This window comes from Podarcis melisellensis, assembly GCF_964234715.1.
Source record: "Podarcis melisellensis genome assembly, chromosome: 14".
Taxonomy (NCBI): Eukaryota; Metazoa; Chordata; class Lepidosauria; order Squamata; family Lacertidae; genus Podarcis; species Podarcis melisellensis.
Window position 1 is genome coordinate 12,319,251 of NC_138546.1, and position 20,626 is coordinate 12,339,876.

Genomic DNA, 20,626 nt, shown 5'->3' on the forward strand with positions numbered 1-20,626 from the left:
CTGAGGAGTAACTTTCGGAGTGTGAGGTTTTCAATTCCGAACAATGCCAATTAGACGGTCCCCTGACACAAACAAGCACTTTTTTAAAAAGAAGAAGAAGATGCCTCTCACTAAAATAACTGCAAGGAGCTGCTGGGCAGCTTAAAATACACCGCTTGCTTCTTGAAATAGAAGAGGGATGGGAAGAGACTTTCCGCATCAGATAACCTGATCCCTGCGTCCCTGAGATTAGCCAGTACTGAAATAAGCCACACACACACACAAATCACATTTCCAAAGCTTACTTTTAAAACCTACAAAGAGGATTTCAGAACAACAACCTCAAGCATCTGATCTTCTAGATGATTGTTAACAGCAGCAACAAACACCCACCAGGTTCTGCAACAAAAAATTGCAGAGTGGACTGCTCCCTGGTTGGCATTCCAGCTACTCCATTGTGTTCCCTTCCCTTCATTTTTTAAAAAAACAGCCCATCATCATCTCATGGCCTCTGGGCATGTTCTGTACATCATGGGATTTTGGGGTTCTTGCCCCCACAAAAAAAATAAAAAGGACCACTCTCCTGAATCTATTGATGCTTGCTCCAGACTGGAGGGGGTTAAGGGGATCTCTGCTTGTATCTCAACGTCATCCCTTAACACATGCACAATCCAGCCTGTGTGTGTGTGTGTGTGTGTGTGTGTGTGTTTCTAAAGTTCCTAAGCTGGTTTCCCTATCTGCAATGCTATCTCCCTGAATGGCATGGGACAGAACTTTCGGGTGCCCAGGCATCTATACAGCCAGGATGAATCTCACATCTACTTGATGAAAGGGCTCCCTTTGCAAGCACTTCCAATTCAAGGTTTAGCCCTTCGGGAGCAAGTTCTGAAGAGCACAGTGAGATTCCTGAAGATGAAACCATCAGCCCGAGGCTGCCGCTCTCGTCCTCTATGGGAAGAGGCAAGCTACACGTAAACTAAACTGGGTGATTACCGAAAATAGTCTGCTCTCCTTTCTCGCGGCCCCTCGGGTGCATTCCATCTTGATAGCCTTCCATCTCGATCATCCAGTGGCAAAATGTCTTGCCTACAGGTGTGGTTAATATGGCTTCTAAAGTAATTTGTTTGCATATGATACCCCATTAACCTACTTCACGCGGACAAATAAGCTTGGCTCACGAACTGTGCCGCGTGGGAAAATTGCTTCTTGCAAGCCAAGTCAGCCCCGAAGAGCTGCTCCCTTTTGGACTAGAACCTATCGTGGAAACAAGGTTTATAAAACTGAGCTGGGTGGACATATGGGAAGAGGAGAACATAATACGAATGGCTTGTCCACACTGAAGTTAAATGTGCCTTTGAAACTGCTTCTCTCTCTCTCTCTCTCTCTCTCTCTCTCTCTCTCTCTCTCTCTCTCTCTCTCTCCTTTGCAGGATCTACACAATGTCCAGCAATGCAAGTGGCAACCCACACTTTGTCCCTGCAGACATGCCAAGGATGATCTGAATGGAGCCACTGCCAGTCAGTGTAGGCAATACTAAGTGGACCAGGAGGTCTGAGTATAAGGCAGTTTTTGCTGTTCCCGAGGTAGCATGAATAAGATATGAAGGGAAACCACAAAATTCCACCAGGTAAGAGGTGTATTTGCACTTACATCCACTTCTCCTTGGTCGATTACGTAGAAGTTGTCTCCTTCGTCTCCTGCAAGGAAACAAAAACAAGTTTTGAAGGTTTCCACAAACCGTTTCCAAAATGGAGACAGCATACTCTTGCGCAGACTCATGGAACCAGACAAGAGCTCCCATTTCCAACTTGTGTATTTGGTTATTTCAAAATACCACCTTGTATATTCATGATCAACAGGATATCGCTGAAAATTAAAGTATTCCTGCATTTTACAGCATAGCCATCTGGCAAGTAAGCACATGACATGATGAACTGCCAAGTATATTAACTCTCATTAACACATCTTCAATTTCAGCTTTCCTTATTAATTCTGTTTCTAGCAAAGATACTCAGGCAGCTTTTCTCAAGTGAATTAAGGCCAGCACTACAGAAAGCTTGTGTTTAGAGTGCCAGACCTAGGACCTGGGAGCCCAGAGTTGAAATTCTCACAGAGCCCTAAAGCTCACTGGGTATTCTTGGGCCATTCCTTGCCTCTCAGCCCAATCTGCCAGGGTTGTTGTGGAGAATAAACGTGAAGCGGGAGAATCGTGAACACTACCTTCAGCTCCTTGGAGAAGAAGGTGGGATGTAAATGCAATAAATAAATTAATTAAATAAATAAATAAATACATGCTACACTTCTGGCTGGTGCCTTCAAAGCCCATGGCTCACTCTGCTGGGAAGGCGATTCTTCCACCAAATAAATGGCAGACAAGTGGAAAGGCAACTAAACCTCCTTTTAGTCATCAGTTTCTCCATCCAACTGCTCTCCCTACACTTTCCCAACAGTCTAAGTCAGTGGTTCTCAAACTTCCTTCTCTGGACCACACTTTCAGAATGAAAATTTGCTCGCATCATGCCAATTTTTTTGTTGACAAGAAATACATTGGGGGAAAATAAATAAACAACTCCTAGCAGTGCTTGATTGTGTTATAGAACGCAACTACTTTAGAGTACGGTCATGGGACATCCAGAAAATATAAAACAATGCGGCTACATAAGAACACGAACCATTCCCAAAATATAATTATAAACTAGCCTCTTAGATATGTACCTTAAGCATGTGTACAAACTCAATGAGAGGTGCAAGCTTGCTTTTGCCGGGTAATCTTGTTTATATTAGGTCTAATTTGAGATCCCTAAAAATGCTCATCTCCTCAACACAAAGAAGGCTTTCTCCTTTCTCATCTTTCATATTTGTCAGAGTTGAAAATACCTGCTCACAACAATAGGTTGTGCAGAACTATAGAACAGCCAGAAGAGTGGATACTGTCCCTGGTTGTATATCCCAACAAAATATTTTGATACTATACTATACTACGTTGAAATGTTCAAATGCCTATTAGATTGTCCTTGAGCCTTCCCGCCATCTTCTCCTGCCAAACCCTTTGAGAACCATTGGCCTAGGTTCTGGACCAAGGCTGGAAGACCTGTAGCATGTTTTTTCTTTCTTTAATTTTACCAACAACCAAAACCCAACAGGGAAACCCCCCAGGCGGCTGATACATTGAGCATACATAATCAATAATAACATATTCAAATCGACCATTTGCACAATTCTATATGCATTAACACTCCTCGCTCCACAAGGTTTATTTAACTTTTAACAATTTAATTTCCCCAAATTGTTCAAATCTACCCAAATAATTCAGTATCTTCTCAAACCAATCCTCCTCTTTCTCACTGACCTTAAACCCTTTAATTCTGTGTATCTTCACAGTTAGATATTCTAAAATTATATTATTCAATTTTTTCCTCCATTGGTTCACCCCTAGCTCTTCTGCATTTTTCCAGTTACTCGCTATAACCTGTCTGGGTGCAGTTACCATCAATTTTACCCATAACTCGGTGCTACTCAGGCTAATAAGAACCATTAATTTAGATATTTCCACCTTCCTACCCACAATTTCCAATATTTCTATACCAATCTTTTTCCAAAATTCATTAACTAATGGACAATTCCACCACCTGTAGCTTGTTGTTGAGCTTCAGCTCGAATCAACTTCATTCCCTGTGGCCAATGGTCAAGGATTATAGGAGTTGCACTACAGCAACTCTTGGAAGACCCATTTCCCATCCCTGCTCTAGACCCAGAAAACCCCGATGGGTGGCAAGTGGCTGGGGGAGGAGTTGGAACAAGAGCAGAAGGCATGGGAAGGTTTACGTTCCTGTTACCCACTAGAAAAGACACTCTTTCAGCCCTCCTTTTTGTAGAAGAGAGGCAGGGGCTGAGCTCCAAGGTCACAGCATTTATCCCCAAACATGGATGTTCACGGAGCAATGCATTTCACGCTTCCACCAGACATATGCAGGGTGGGACGCTTACCCTGTTGTATGACAGTCTCTCCAGCAATGTGTGTGACAGGGAACATGGCATCAAATATGTCACTGCAAAAGAGAAAGAGGCATCTTTAGACATCTTTGTCCTGCTTGAAAGCCTTCAGTTCCCCATGATGTGTGGATTCTTCACAATCAGCATGTAAAGAAGCTGGCATGTTGTTTAATTAGTCGCTTGTTTGCAGTAACTTAATGCAGAGCAGTTCACACACATACACATAGACACATATATACACGGAAAACTGTCAAAATGAAAAATAGTGATTTAGGACAGCTCCTAAACATTATAAACAGCAACAGCAAAACAATGAACTAGGCAATTAACATTGGTCCTAGTAACATAAATAATCACTGAAGTTTAACAATAATAATTAGAATAAGTAATTGGAGTTAATTGGAGGTAGGCATCGATGAACCCTTTTGTTTATGTATTTAAGTCTACAATTTGTGGAGATTCATATTCATATCTTCTCATACAACTGAGAACGGATGGTAGCTAATCCCTCTCTTTCTGCATTTCTGGACTTCTTTGAGCATTGCCTGTTCTTGTTCCAATTTATTTTCTTTTTCCCTTGTTTAACCCAAGTGATTTTGCTCAGGAGTTGTCAGTTCCCATAATTTAATAAGCTATCCCCTTAGACAGGGACATTCTCTCTCTTCCCCCCGCCTCCCCCAGTATTTTGCATATAAAATCCTTGCCGCTAAAAGCATATGAAATAATAATTTCTCTCTGTGTCTTTGGGAACCATAACAGCAAATGCCTCTTTACAGCCTTTAATGACATTCTCATACAAGGAGAAATATGAACATTTTCAAAACTTGAAATCCTGATGAATGCTGGGATTTCCATGAGTCAGCCCACGCAGTTCATAAGAGGGCTGGGCCTACTCAGTGCCAGTGGCAGCTGCCCATTGGGAATGATTGGGCAGAAGGCTGGTAGGCCAACAGTAGGGGGCACCAGAGCCAATGACAAATGTGCTAATTCTTGTCCCCCATCGTCCTCCCTACTGAATTCTAATTCCATACAGTCATACCTCATGTTACATCCGCTTCATGTTACGTTCTTTCAGGTTACATCCCTCAGCGACCCGGAAGTACCGGAAAGGGTTACTTCCGGGTTTCGCCACTCGCGCATGCGCAGACACGCAAAATGATGTCATGCGCATGCGCAGAAGCGGCAAATCGCAAGCCAGGTGTGCGCAGACGTGCCACTGCAGGTTGCGCTCTTTTCATGTGGCAAACGGGCCTCCGGAACGGATCCCATTCACAACCTCAAGTTAAGTACTTAATTCGTTCCGGAGGTCCGTTCTTAACCTGAAACTGTTCTTAACCTGAAGCACCACTTTAGCTAACGGGGCCTCCTGTGCTGCTGCGCTGCCGGAGCCCGATTTCTGTTCTTATCCTGAAGCAAAGTTCTTAACCTGAAGCACTATTTCTGGGTTAGCAGAGTGTGTAACCTGAAGCGTATGTAACCTGAAGCGTATGTAACCCAAGGTACCACTGTACTGTTTTATACCACAGAAGTTCTGGTTTATTTTTCTCCTGCTTTTGTTGCGCTATAGCCCTTCCAGACAGCGATAATTTAGTAGCATTGGGGAAAGATAACAGAACAACGAATAAAGCAGAATAAATCCACCAGTAAGGCAGTATTATTGTGTCAATGAAATATTGCGGAACACATGCACAATAAAACACCGGTGGCTAAAGACATACTTAATACTATGCGCTTCAAGAAGAACTGTCCAATTGCTTCCTACTGAAGCAGCACACAGAACAACAAGGTGTTGCAAATTCCTTTATTGCCACAGGGCGCAGAGAGAAGGTACATTGTGGGATGCAGAGGGAGGCTGTGTGCACACCATACATTTAAAGCACATGGTTCCCCCAAATAATACTGGGAACTGTAGTTTACCTCACAGAGCTACAGTTGCCAGCACTCTTATCTGTCAGGGAACTGCCATCGGAGCCAGAGGGAGAGGGAGGGCTCCAGAGAGCGTCCCGGGAGGGAGAGAGGCAGCACATCTTCTGGGGAAGGAAATCAGCGTAGCACCAGTGGAGAAGGGGGGCAGATGGGGGAATCGGCGAGGTGGCTCCATGACTCCTCGCCGGGGACCAGCGGGGAGAGCACAGGTCCTCCGCTGCCCACACCCTCCCTGCTCAGAAGGCTTCCGCGCAGGGAGAGTAGGGGGAGACTAGGCATCAAAGAGCTTCTTTGCTGGAAGAAGTTCAAGAAACGCCCACTGACGGATTCTGCCAGCGATTGAGACAGCCACGGGCGAGTGGCTGTCTGGACAGAAAGGGTTCACTCAGGCAACCCAGCCAGGTGTGGTGCCGATTTACGCACAAGCAACCCCTAGAACCATTACATTATCAAACGACACTTCCATTATTCTTTGGGAAAGTCATGTGCTTTAACTGTATGTTTTAAGTTGAATAATGTATAAAAGATGCATAAAAAAGCATTATTATATGAAGTGAGAGAGGGAAGGGGGGTTCAGACAGATCTGTGATGGATCAGAGAAATGAGACTGCCTGCTCTAGGGTGCTGTGGCAAACAAGAGGTTAACAAAGCATGGGATAATGAGTTAAAAATGATAATAAAAATGCTTTCTGGTGATTAATGCAGTGGTGTAGCCCCCTTGAGTTAATATTGTTTTAATGGCCTTTGGAGTGATTTGAGTTGCACACCCCTGGTGTACAGCACATTCCTCAGCATGCCACATGAGCAAGGAGAACAAAGGGAATTCTTATAATAATAATAAATAAAAAAGATTCACCCAAATAGCCGGGAGGTCAGCAACTAACCTGTGGCAAATTTTTGCTCCCATATATGGGAAACTGAGCATTGCAAAATCCCATTATTAGCTTATTTCCTGTCCAGCAGTTCCAAAATTCACTCGCTCAGGCTTGGATCTAGGAAACACCCGGTCATAAAGTTGAACCAAAGCACTATCGTTTGCTCCTGAAGTGTTATATTTTCGCCAGAGAGCCTCCATTTGATTCAGAGGCAGACAGGGAATCGGCTAGGGGAGTGGCTGGCAGGCTCAAGGCTGCCCCCTGCTGGGGAAGCCCCTGTGGGGATGGGGATGCTTCTACAGAGGTGGCCAAAGGGCCTCTGGGAATTTGTGGCCTCACTGCATCCAGCTCCCATTCCAGATGTGGCCAATGAAGATGTGAGGGGATGAGATGGAACGTGCTTATAAGGCTTTCTTTGCCGACTGGAGAGTACGCCCCAATTTCATGGCTATCATTGGCTAATAGTCATGATGGCTATATATTACCTCAGGCGGCACAGGACTCTGAACGCTGGAGAACATGATGGGATAAGGCTACTGCATTCCTGCCCTGCCTGTGAGCAACCCACAGGCATCTGGTTGGCCACTGTGGCTTTCTTTTCTTACTATGTGGGGCTGCTTATTCTTCAAAATCTTTATTTTGAAGTGCCCCTCGGAACCACTGCTTTGCCCCCTGTCTCTGGTTGGTAGGCCTCAGGGCTCTTGTTCAAAACAAAGCGAATCCAGTGACTCTGAAGGAAGGCCGGCCCTACCATTTGGCAGTTGTGCAGCGGCGACCTCAGGCAGCGAATGTTGGGTGTCTTGGAAAGGCTCCCCTTGGGCCTGTTCCGGAGTCTCCAGCTGCTACAAGATGCTATGGTGAAACTGTCAATGGAGGAAGATTGGCGCCAGCACACAACTCTGGGGATCAAAAGTCTGCACTGGTTGCCCGTACACTGTTGGACCAGGTTAAAAATATCTGAACAGTGGTACCTCGGGTTACATACGCTCCAGGTTACATACGCTTCAGGTTACAGACTCCGCTAACCCAGAAATAGTACCTCGGGCTAAGAACTTTGCTTCAGGATGAGAACAGAAATGGTGCTCCGGTGGCGCGGCAGCAGCAGGAAGCCCCATTAGCTAAAGTGGTGCTTCAGGTTAAGAACAGTTTCAGGTTAAGAACGGACCTCTGGAACGAATTAAGTACTTAACCCGAGGTACCACTGTATTCATTTACAAGGACCCTGCATACTCTCCAGCATCCTGTGTCCAAACCACACGAGATCCCAGAGCCCAAAAGACACACATATTCGAGGTTGTGCTCCCACGGCACCCAAAAACACGCATTTTGGGGTGCCAAGCGAGATCGTGGCCCCGAAAAAGCACTCCGCCCAGGGGAGAAGCGCTTTCTTCTGGGAGAGTCCTCAGCACAAAATCCTGCAATATTGCAGCACCCAAAATGGCCGCCGTGCTGTTATGTGATAAAACGGGATGTCCCGTTTTTCCCAGGACACTTGACAACTTGGGTCCAGAATATGTCAAGGATTGCCTGATCTCTTATAGCCCTGCCTAATCACTGAGATCTTGTGAGGAGTGACTGTTAGTGGATCCCCATGACACAGATGCACAGCTCGGATCCAACAGTAGCTCAATACTGTGGGCCCAATTTTATGGCCAGGTGTGCCCCCCCCCTTTGAACCTCCAGCACTTCTGGATAATCTTTCATCTTATTTCCAGCAGGTTTTTAAAACTGAATTCTGATTTTAGAGTTTTAACTCATTTTAAGTCGTATCGTATTGGGTCTCCTTTGATGAAGCGATATCAAAATTGTCAAAATAAACAGTAACATGGAAGGCATAAATAAAAGGCACGCGAGTGTTAGTCACAGAGAGCATAGCTGTGTTTTTACCAGCAGGGAAGGAGAAAACTGCCTCTGAGGTTTTCTGCTGAGGGTTAGTATCTAAGGATACTATGGGAGTGTGCAGGACGAAGCACTATTTGTTTTACCTCAGGCGAGAAGATGCCTTGGGCTGGCCTTGGCCTGAACTCTGCCCAAACTTGCTCCAGAATCTTCTGCAGTGCGGAAACGCAGGGCTTCCTCAGCTGAGACAACCCTTTGTAAACAAAATTCTCTGAAAGTCTGAAAACCGCTAGGCAAACATTGGCGTAGGAGCTTATGGCTCCACGGCTGAGTTCTCTGTGAAGGAATGGTATATCTTTTCTATTTGTCTGTGAGAGCAATGCCCTTGTTCAGTGTTTCTTTCTTTTCATACATATATATATATTTTGAAAGCTGATGTCTTTAGCTCATGGGGGGGTAGGGAAATGCCTGTCACAAATTCATAATTTAAAAACCATTATAATCCGTAGATTAAGGCTTGACAGACCCGACAGGTGTTCTGCATTTTCCTTGCTCTGCTGAACTTTTATTACCCAAGACAAAGGACGTGCCTCCAGGCACCCAACATCCTCAACTGAGCCCACAAGGAGAGCACCTCACAGGAGGTGGGGTGGAGCAGGAGCAGTCAAAGCCGCATGTTTATTTCTCCTTTTGTTTATTTATTACCTCTGTTTATTATTATCCCGGCTTCTGAGCCAAAGGGTTTTCGGAACAGCATGTGAAGATGATGTTGAGAAGGGCACACAATGTCAAACACATTTTAAAGGCTGCAGTTCCAACAATCCCGGGATAAAAACCAAAAGAGCCCAGGTTCGAAGGAGACAGAGGGCCCTATTTCAACCTTCGACTCATTTGTGCAATGGAAATTTGGGGGGGCACTGCGGGTGAACCCCACACCCAAGCATCTTTACAGCCCTCCAAAAGCTGACGGGAAACTGCTAAATCAGGCAGCCTCCTGGACCTGTGAAAGCTCCCAGTGCAATTTACAACCCTGCATATGTATTATGATTTAGAAGAATTATATACCGCTTAATGAAAAAAGTGGGGTACAGATTCAATAAAAATGAAATAAATAAAAACTGGGTGGAAAAGTGCTGACGCCTCCTGGTTAGCCAATCTCAGAATAAAATACTGGACCTAATAAGCCGCTGATCAGATCCTGCAAGGCTCGCTGTCCATTCTTGTGTTCTCTCCCCTCTGTGGACCTCAGGACCAAACAGCCTGGATAGCTCAGTTGGTTAGAGTGTGGTGCTGATAACGCCAAAGTTGCAGGTTCAATCCTGTAAAGGATATGTCATGGGCCAGGGATCGGCTTCACCTGTTGAGCAGCAACCTGAAGGAGGAGGAGGCAGAGTGACTCCACCTGCTGATGATCAGCCTTTTTGTTCCTGATGAGAACCAGCTGGTTCCAGCTTTCTTATGCTGGGTTTCCAGCCTCAGTCAGTTGCTGGAAACAACATTTGTCGTTCCTGGCCAGACCTTGCTGCTTCTTGCGACCTTGCACTCTCAGCTTCATTGACCCCTGGACTGTCTGATTACGTGAACTGAGATACTCCTGACCTTAGGACTGGACTGAACCTGGCATATGGACTCTGCCCCCAGGCAAGTACCCCCCTGAGACTTGGCTGGTTGGCTGGCCTCGCCTGCCACTGAGCTCTGCTGTGACTGAGCAGCGCGGGACTACAACAGGATAGCTGCATATTCCTGCAATGCAGGGAGTCGGATGAAATGTTCTTCATGTTCCCTTCCAACTCTGTAATTCTATGATCTAGGAAACTACCATCCTGGTGTGCAGAGCTCTGCTGGTCCATTCTGCCTGGCTTCACATTGTAATCAGAAAACCTTCCCAAAGTCCCTGTGAGGAGGGAGAGAGGTTAAGCGCAGGAACTGCTGAGTGCTTTTTTGATACCGTGCTCTACCACGATACATCAAATTTTAAGCAAAGAAAAAGAAACAAGCATGTAATGCTAAGGTTCGTGTTAGCTAGATGAGCAAAAAGAAGATGGGAGAATTTGTTCAGACACGAAAGTTTTATCTACTGGATAATGACCAAAAATACCCCACCTGCCTTCTCTAAGAAAATCAAATTTTAGAATATTTTTCTTTTCTTTTTTTAATGGCTGTGGCTATCAAAGACTTGCTGCAGGTTTTAACACGCAGAGAGCCCTGAAAGCTACTGAAGTTTCTTCTAGAGTTATAAATACCATCTCTGTCTTGTAATGCATATAGTCATTCATACTTATGCAAAGAGGACTGGAAGACTCAGTGTACAGCAAGTGTGTAAATGATGGCACATTAGCTCACCTGGAGAGATATTTTGGCATCCATTCCAGAAGACTCACGACACATTTCTCCTGAGTAAGACTTTTAAATCCCAGTATCACTTCTTACTAAGAAATCTCAGCAGTTCCAGGCCTCCCGTGTGTTTGCCTACACTCGGTTAAGTAAATATTGCTGATGCTCCTTTTCAAAAGCTTCCTCCGGGTCTTTCATGCTGAACACTACAAAGTAGGAAATGTCCCTCCTCTGTTTGTCTGGAATAAGCTGGCTGCCGATGTCTTCAAATGATAACAACCAGCTCTGAGCAAACATCACAGGCACCCTTCACAGCAAGGAGGACAATGGACGTTGCCACCCCGCAAACCACTTAATCCTGATCTTTTGTACTCAACGCTGCCTTACTCCTTCAGGCTCAAACCCGAGGGCCAGTTCACACAGGTAGATACGTCACTTTGTTCCTGGATTGTTATACAGTCATACCTCTTGTTACGTCCGCTTCATGTTGCGTTCTTTCAGGATACGTCCCGAGGCGACCCGGAAGTGCCAGAAAGGGCTACTTTCGGGTTTCACCGCTCGCGCATGCGCAGAAGCGCTAAATCACACCTGCGCAGATACGGTGCTTCAGGTTGCACTCTTTTCATGTTGCGAACGGGCCTCCAGAATGGATCCTGTTCGCAACCAGAGGTACCACTGTATTCACTTATGGGTGACATCTGAATGCACAAATTTTATACACTGAAAAGTGTTGTGTTTGAGGGGATGGGAAAGCTGTGTGTGTGTGTGTGTGTGTGTGTGTGTGTGTGTGGTTTGTTTCATGATGGTCCATTCGCATAGGCTGAGGATTAAGTTCAGCCCTGAATGACTTGGGACCAGGTTACCTGAAAGAGTGCCTCTTCCGCATGACCCAATGCTTAAGAACCTTTTTGGACGCCATGCGCTGGGTGCTCCCTCTGAATGAAGTGAGGTGGGTAAACCCCACAGAGTGGGCCTTTCTACTCTTAGCATCTGCTTATGGAGCAACCTTCCAAAACAGGCTGGCCTGATGCCATCTTTGTACTCTTTTGGGTACCAGGCAAATATATTTTTGTTTATCCGGGCCTTTTAGAAAAACTGACTTAATCTGGGCCTCTTGGCTGTCTTTAAATTGTTGTTTTAACTGTGGACCAATCAGCGCTACACATTTAAAACAGTATTATACCACTTTAAGCAGTACCCTTAACAAACTACAGCTCCCATAATTCTTGTGGGGGGGGGGGACATGAGTGTTTAAATTAGTACCATGGCACTTTTTAATATATATTTTTACTGGGGGGAAATACAAAGTTACAAGTGCACAGAGTGAAATAAGGCACAAAAAGAAACAAGAAATGGTACCCATGCAGAAAACAAAACAGAACAAAAAGGATATTGTGTACATTGCAAGGGGGGGGGATTGTTACTGTAGTGAACCAGACCTTAACCTAATGTGGTATTTATAAAAATGAAATGGAATTCATCATAGTGTTTTAAATGCATGGTGTGAATGGGGCTCTGGTCAATAGAGCAGCACCTTATGACTGATGCGCTTCTGCTTTCAGCTCTTCCCTCTCCCAGTTTCACCACCGCCCTCTCCTTGTTTCAGTCCAGGGTCCACATTCATTTGAGTGCCCTTCCCAAGGACCACATGTCCATGGCGGACTGGGCCAGAGCCAAAATCAGGAAGAGCAATGTACAGAAGTTTTACCTCAGTACAGGCAGTGTCTATGCGCACTCGCACACCCCTCTCATCCGAACCCCTGGGCCATCTGAAGACAATTATGTATAGGTATTTTTTTTTAAATGTTTTATTCTGTTTATATAGATATATTGGAAGCTGCCCAGAGTGACTGGGGCAACCCAGTAAGATGTGTGGGGTAGAAATAGTAAGAATTATCGTTATGGAATGGGAGGTCCCTATTTCCATCAGAGAAATGATGGAGGGTATGCTCTCTATCCAGGCAACCAAGAGGCATCATGGGAGTCCAATAATGCATTCCTGTCAAGGGGAAAAACTCAAGGAAGGAGTGAATCGGGGCCAGTAGGTGGTGTGACTGGAAAAGGCGAGTGGCCTGAGGAGAGCCCAGAGGTCTGGGAGGCTGCAAATGGCCCTGGGCCTGAGGTTCCCCAGCACTGCTCCCTGGCCCTAGATTTAGATGTGGCTCTCCACCAGGCCCCCATGCTGCTGTACAGGCTGAATGCCAGCTACGTAATTTACGCTTTGTACTAGGATCAATGAAGGCCTTCCAATGCAGTTTCAAAAATTGCTTGTGATGGGAGTCTTGCTTTCCTTATGAAATGGCGGGTGTTAATGGGCCCAGTTTATTCATCAATCAGCTTCAGGGTGTGTGTATCTCCTGCTTATCTGTCCCCAAGAGCTTAGCAGGAGCGGGTTTTGGGCGCTCCGATGTCATGGCGCCCTGGCCAATGCTAAAATTCAGTGCCCCCTGCCTCTGTGTTCTGCAGCGATGTTTCGGCGCCCCCAGCAGCATGGCGTCAGGTGCAGCCGCACCACCCTAAAAACGCCTCTGCACTTAGTTCCACATCTGCATGCGTGAAGGAGCTGAGGAACATATGCAGGCCCTGGTGAGCACATGTTTACCTCATGACAACTTGCAGCACTGTTGCAGCAGCACACTGACCAAAAAGGTAGAGCCTGTTTTACTCAACAACATTGTTCTGAAAGCCTATTTTCCCCTTCTCTCCCCGCCCCAGACAGCAAATCCATTGAATGTTTTGTTGTTTTAATTGGTAGCAGTTGTACAGAACCCAAATTGAATGGAGCACCTCCTTTTTTCAGAGATTTAGCACTTCACACACAGGAGTCGGCTGAGACAGATGCAGGCCTCTGTGCCTGACTGCCAGATTTCACTCTCTGCCCTCCTTTCTTGTTGTTTTCAAATGATAAAGCAGCTGAACGGCTCAGCCAGGACACTTCCACACCTGCCAGGATTTTACTGGCTGGACCAGAATTTCATCCTCATGTATGGCTGCCAGAACAGAAGGATGGAAAGCCAGAAAAGTCTATGCTCAGTGCTTTCATTATAAACTTCTAGAAGCTGCGCTTTAATTTTTTTTAAAAAAAATAGCACTCTTGGGTACACTCCGCACATGTTTGGAGACAGCCCTAACAGATTAGTCAGCTGATTAAAGAAATTTAAAGCTGCAGTCTTTGATATGAGATCTATTGAACACATTCGAACTGAGGCTCAAACTACACGCTGCATAGCTTTATGGCAAGGGGCCTGATCCAGATGAGGAGCCAAGCATAAGCAAATAAGAAGAGCCTTGCTGGATCAGGCCAATCCAGGATTCTGTTCTCACAGTGGCCAACCAAATGGCTGTGGCTAAACCAGCAAGCAGAACCGAATACAAAGAGACTTTAAGCCTTTACCACCCCCATCCACTGTAGTCCCAGTCCACATAGGGGATCCATGCCTGCAATTTGCAGGGCCAGATAGAGAGACTTGGAAGGGCAGTTTGGGCCCTCAGGCCTGAAGTTGTCCACCCCTGCCCTAGAGCCCACCAGTTACAGAGACCCACCAATGCAACACAAAATGTACGTCACTTGGCTCAATCTCCCTCAGCCATTCTCTCCCAAATGAAAATGCAAGAACCTGGTACATAAGATAGACGAGACAGTTTTATGAGCAGGAATAAGCACCTGCTTCTTTAAATTTCAGATAATTAATGTGCCGTGATTTTGTTGGGTTATAAATACCAACCTAGTAAACATGATGCTATTTTAATCAAGCGGCCTCTCTATTACGCTTAAAAAACAAAAAGACTCAGGTGGTTGGGGTGAGGGATAATGACAACTATTTATTGATTATGGATTTTAATGTCCCATTTTTATATTTTCAGAGGAAATGTATCTAATGTGCTACCTTTCCATAAAAGCAGAATGCAGTATAATTCTGGCTCACACCCCCCATACGTTGGGGACACTGTTTTTTTGGTGGTTTCACTCCTACTTACAAGGTAGCATTGAGTGACACTGACTCAGCCCTCCGAACCTAGGTGGCTGCCTTCAAACTCTCTCTCTGCCCCAACTTCTTATCCTTTCTCCTTCTCTTCCTCCCCTTCCACCTGGAGCTACCAAACCATGGCAGATCCTGATGGAACTGAAGAGCCCTTGGCACATAATGTCTGACCACTGCTGGTTGGAGGCGATGGGAGTTGCGAGTCCAAAAACCTCTGAAGGATGCCACATTGGGTATCCCTGCTACAGAGAGAGACCTGGTTAACATTGTTAGGATGATGCAACATTTCTCAAGTCCCTAGGCGCGCGCGCGCACACACACACACACACCAACCATGTTGCTTCAGGAGGAAGAGAAAGTGGAAATGACCATCATGAACTAAAGTGTTACCCTTCGCTCCATGCTGAACTTCTGGGAAAGGAACCTTCTGCACAATCGTGGATGGAGCTTAGAGAATGAATGGCAGGCAGCGGTGGGGAGTGAGAAGGGAAGGAACTGGCAAATACTGAGTTCTAGTGCCAGCTGCCAAAAGATATCATGATTGAGCTCCCGAGGAAGCACATTTGAAGAAATCCCTCCCTTCCTCTTACGTCTCTGCATCCCCTTCACATCAGCAGCTTTACAACAACTTATTTTCCTAAGCCTTATTGTGATTACGGATGAATGCAGAATTTCTATTCATACATATATATATAGGGGGGTCTACTTAATTCACACCATCTGAAATAATACCCAAGCTGAAACATAGCCATGTTTTGAAATTTGCACTCCTCTGAATTTTGCAGTGCAGTTCCACAGCTAACTAATTTGTACAAAGATGCATTTGCTAGTGCAAAGTGTGCATGAAAATGCATGTATTGGTGAAAACGGCATGCGAGAATGCATCGTAGACAGGAAAATTGCACTGTAAAAATGTGTCTGTTGGGCAGAACTGCAGACAAAAATGTGTACGTTATACACAGAAAACTCTGCTGAATTTTCATGAGGACTTGTTTCCTAAGATATCACAAAGTCATGTTGAAATATGCAGAACTGAACTTAAGCATGGGGGAAATGGGGTGTTAAAAAGGCACAGATTTCTGCCCTGTCCATCAGTCACATGCTGCGCTGTGTCTGCTTCACTGCAGTTCAGCTTATCGCAAAAACTACATTATTTGCCTTGCTGTCCACTGTGGTGGAATTTTATGTCATCAGTTACATAATTAATGACATCACCATTACCATATTCTGTACCGTTCACTTCAATGCAAGGAAATGTGATGCAAATGGGAGGCAGGGTACAGTCATCAACTGTGTATTGCTTGTGAACTGAAAACAACCACAAGTACTGATTGCACTCTGTTGAAATCCCACCTCAGTCATGGGTGATCATGGGCCGATCACTATCCCTCAGCCTGACCTACCTCACAGGGTTATTGTGGGGATTACGGTAAATGAGGAGGGAGAGAACCATGTACACCACCTTGAGCTCCTTGGAGAAAAAGCTGGGGTACAAAGGCATAGAATCATCAAATAGTATAGTTGGAAGGGACTCAAGGGTCATCTAGTCCAACCCCCTGCAATCCAGGAATCTTAACTAAAGCATCTATGACAGACGGCCATCCAACTTCTGCTTAAAAGCCTCTAGTGAAGATTAGTCCACCACCTTCCAAGGGAGTCTGTTCCACTCTCTCTTACCATCTGCTCTTACCATCAGAAAGTTCTTCCTGGTATTTAGCCGGAATCTCCTTTAATATCCAACTACCCTTCCAATTCAAAACCAAAAGCCTGAGTAAATTAGCATGTTGTTGCTTGTTGCCTAAAGACAGACAATGGCACCAGGCTGGCTTCCCTGAGAAGAGCATTCCACAAATGGGGAGCCACCGTTGAAAAGGCTCTGAGTATTGAACAGATGAGAGAAAACCTTTGGATCTGTTAGCTTCCCTGGCATCCCTTCTGATGACTGGTGAGATAAAATTTACTGCTTGAATAAATTATCACAATATAATATAGTTGCATTATATCTCCTTCATGTCAAGACCAATCTCCAGAGCTACAGATCCGTGCTTGACAGAAAAGGTATAATTCTTTTACTTGCCTTATATTTTTCATTTTCTTGATCTAAAGAAGTAATCCACATGAACACCCGAAATATCCAATTAATTCTGTTTTTGTACCTCAGCTGTTAACTGATTCCATTTATTTAATTCTTCTTGATAATTAACTCTCTTCTTCAACATTGCTGACAACTTAATGAAGCTCAGTTGTTTCCAGATTTTTCTGATTACCCTGCTTTGTTGGTTGACATGTTCTCTTCTGTGCTTTGGCAAATAACAGCTTTGAAATGGTCAAAACACGTAGGATCTGGATCTCACAGGAATATAGAGGCTGAATTCTTTTTTTTTAACAAAATCTAATAAGTAACTCAGCTTGCGAGCTTTCTCTTAAGGTTTCAACCACACAGTTCCCAAACCTCTTTGCTTTAATGCACCCCCACTACAAATGGAAGAAATCTCCCTTTGTTGGATTCGCAAAATCAACACGTTTCATCTCTAACTTTCTTTATGATCTTTGACTTTTGCTTTTTTTGTTGTTTTTGCTGCCACTGCCTGCTTTATACAGTTCTGTTAATCAAACGCTGACAACAATAACCTCCTTTGCAAATATGACTTCAAGCAGGTATGTGGCTCAGACAAGTGCAATCAGGCCTTCTTCTATAAAACAGCTCAGGAAAAAAATGGCCTCTGGCGTTCTAATCTCTCTAAATGTTAAGTGCAAAGGAAGGGGGAAAATGCTTTACAATCCTTCCCCCCCCCAACGCCGCCGCCCACCCCCTTGAGGGCTTGACATAAGGCTGAGCCAAAATTACCCCAGCCAAAATAAGAAAGAAAGGAAAAAAATGTACGGCCTTGACATTTTATTTCTGAATGAAACGTTAGGAAAGTCACGGTGCAAATTCCTTTCGGTTAAACCCTGAAGTCCAATAAGATCAGGACTAGGAAGCCCCATTAAAAAGGTTATCTGGTCCATTTCTCTGCACTGAATCAGCACCAAGATCCGTCAAAACCATTCTCTGCTCCAAAGTAGACATGATGATAAATGCATCACATGGAAAGAGGGAAGCATCCTTTTAAAATTGAGAGTAGGCACAAGTAACACCTGTTTTCACCCGGGCTGGAATTCCTGTGGTGTAGAGGATTAATTAACACCCACCCCCCAGTCATGATGCCAATGAAAATGCCCCCCCCCCAAAAAATGAAAATGCACTGTTACATACCTTCCAACATCCCACTGATCAAAATTGGGACGCTTGTCTTTTGGTCCTGAGCTGTCCCAGGAGACAGGTAACTTGCTCAAGGTTACAAAAAAAAAAAACCTAGCGTCTTTAGGTCCGGCGCTCTGGCACCAGCCAGTTATTCGCGCAAGACCAAAAAACAGGGCATTCCGGGATCCAATCAGAAACTGAGATTGCTTCTGTAATTCCAGGATGTCCCACTTAAATCGGTACGGTTTACGGGTATGCTGTTAGACCTAACACAGCCACTGTGTACTTCTGAGTTACGCATTTTCCGCTGCATCTATTCCGCACCTCAAGAAGCAAATCCCTCACTTCCTTTTAACAAAATAAGCAACCTCATAAATTCTCCTATGAGGAAAGGGCAGAGCTCCGTAGCAGAGAACATGCTTGGCATGCTAAATAAATAAATAGCCCCAGGTTTGATCCCTGGTCTTTCCAGGAGAGGCTGGAAAACAATCCTGCCAATCAAAATAATGAACTAGACGGAGCAACAGTCTGACATGGTTCTTTAAAATGCGGAGGCTGTCTAGAAAGTGAGCCTTAAACTCAGATCAGACCCAATGGACCTAAGTGAGCCCATTCATTTTAATGGGTCTGGTCTGAATAAAAGGTAAAGGGACCCCTGACCATTAGGCCCAGTCGTGGCCAACTCTGGGGTTGTGGCACTCATCTTGCTTTACTGGCCAAAAGAACTGGCGTACAGCTTCCGGGTCATGTGGCCAGCATGACTAAGCCACTTCTGGCGAACCAGAGCAGTGCACGGAAACGCCGTTTACCTTCCCGCCGGAGTGGTACCTACTTATCTACTTGCACTTTGACATGCTTTCAAACTGCTGGGTTGGCAGGAGCAGGGACCGAGCAACGGGAGCTCACCCCGTTGCGGGAATTCGAACGGTCAACCTTCTGATCGGCAAGCCCTAGGCTCTGTTGTTTAACCCACAGCGCCACCCGCGTCCTGGTCTGAAGAGAGCTAACATCATATCCAACCCAATGGATCCAGACACCTACCCACCAGGAAGGGAGTTGCACACTAAAGTTTGCTACTATGATCGGCAAAGGGCTGTGGTTTGGTGGCAGAGAAGCTGCTTTGCATGCAGAAGGTCCTGGGTTCAAACCCCCGTCTTTCCAGGTAATGCTGAGAAAGAGATGCTGGAGTGAGACCCTGGAGAGCTGCTTCCTGCCAGTGTCGGAAATACTGAGCTAGATGGGTTCTGACTCGGTATAAGATTTCCTTTTAGTGAAATCTGCACTCAACTTGGTTCCGCCTCCAATTGTTTCTGCTGGCTGCTTCCAGCAAAGGAAGAATGCAAGAATGTGGCGATGGGGGCAGGGGGTGGAGGAAAGTGATTAAGATGGCAATAAACTAGGGCCCATTGCAAAAAGGAAGGAACTTCTAGGTGAGACTTCAAGAAAGGAAATGATTCAGTGGTCGGGGTGGGAGATATCTACAAGCAGATGGAGTTTCATATACTTAATTAAATCCGACTCCATTGTAAGGAAGGAGGTGCCGGGGTCCAAGTTGAAAAAACAATATCAAATTGAGGAGGCTGTTTATGTGGGGGGCTTGGATAGAGAGGGACGGATCTGTCGCTCTCATTTTATTTTCTTGTCTCTGGTTCATATTACCCCATTTCCACTTCAGTCTGCAGTTTTTAAAAACTCTGCATGAAAATATATATATGCTGGTTTTTGTTTTTTGTTTTGTTTTAAAAAAAACTGTTGTTTTTTTAAACGGGTTGTAATCTATGCTGGTCCTACTTAGAATAAAACCATTAAAATTAAAGTACAGGACAAAGATAAGTTTATTAATACAACCCAATGCTTTTATACATGCAGTTATTTTAACTCCGTGTGTGGGGGAGTATAATGTTTTATATATGCAATTGTATAAGTTTTTATATGTGTGTACCTGTTTTATAAATGCTTTTATTATGTTGTGAATAGCCTTGGAATGCCTCATGGGAAGTGATTCATAAATGAAATAACAATAATAATGTTTTGTGCACATTTTTCTTAACATGAGGTATTCTCGGATGCTATTTTCATTTCTGTGCATGCTTCTGATGGGAAGTTTTGCTAGCACATATGTGGCAATGCTGTAATATTCAATAAAAGGGACTCCCCGAGACATGCTTGAGAGATGCCTCCCATATGACACTTGTCACTCGTCTGTCGTTTATTTCAACCCAACACGCTTCCCCCAATATATGCATTTATTTTGGTTGGAGAACTGCTTCAGAAAATTCAGAGAAGTGCATTTCCCAGTAGCTGCTACTCAGAGGTTGCCACCTCTGGCAGTAGAAGTACCACATAGCTTTATCCTTCATGAATTAGTCTCACCCCCTTTTCAAGCCATCCAAGCTAACAACCATAACCACATCCTGTGGCAGTGAGTTCCACCGTTTAGCAAGGTGTTGTGC

General features: G+C 44.9%; 1 protein-coding gene across 5 annotated transcripts in view; it reads right to left on the bottom strand.

The window, feature by feature from the left end:
* The window catches only part of PRKAR1B (protein kinase cAMP-dependent type I regulatory subunit beta), a 121,449-nt gene that overhangs the window by 58,574 nt on the left and 42,249 nt on the right, over window positions 1–20,626 (bottom strand). For all 5 annotated transcript variants that reach the window (XM_081889303.1, XM_081889302.1, XM_081889301.1 and 2 more), the window contains 2 exons: window positions 3,967–4,028; window positions 1,630–1,676 (listed from right to left, as the gene is read on the bottom strand). In XM_081889303.1, coding sequence (XP_081745429.1) covers window positions 1,630–1,676; window positions 3,967–4,028 — 109 coding nt within the window. The remainder of the gene's footprint in view (window positions 1–1,629; window positions 1,677–3,966; window positions 4,029–20,626) is intronic.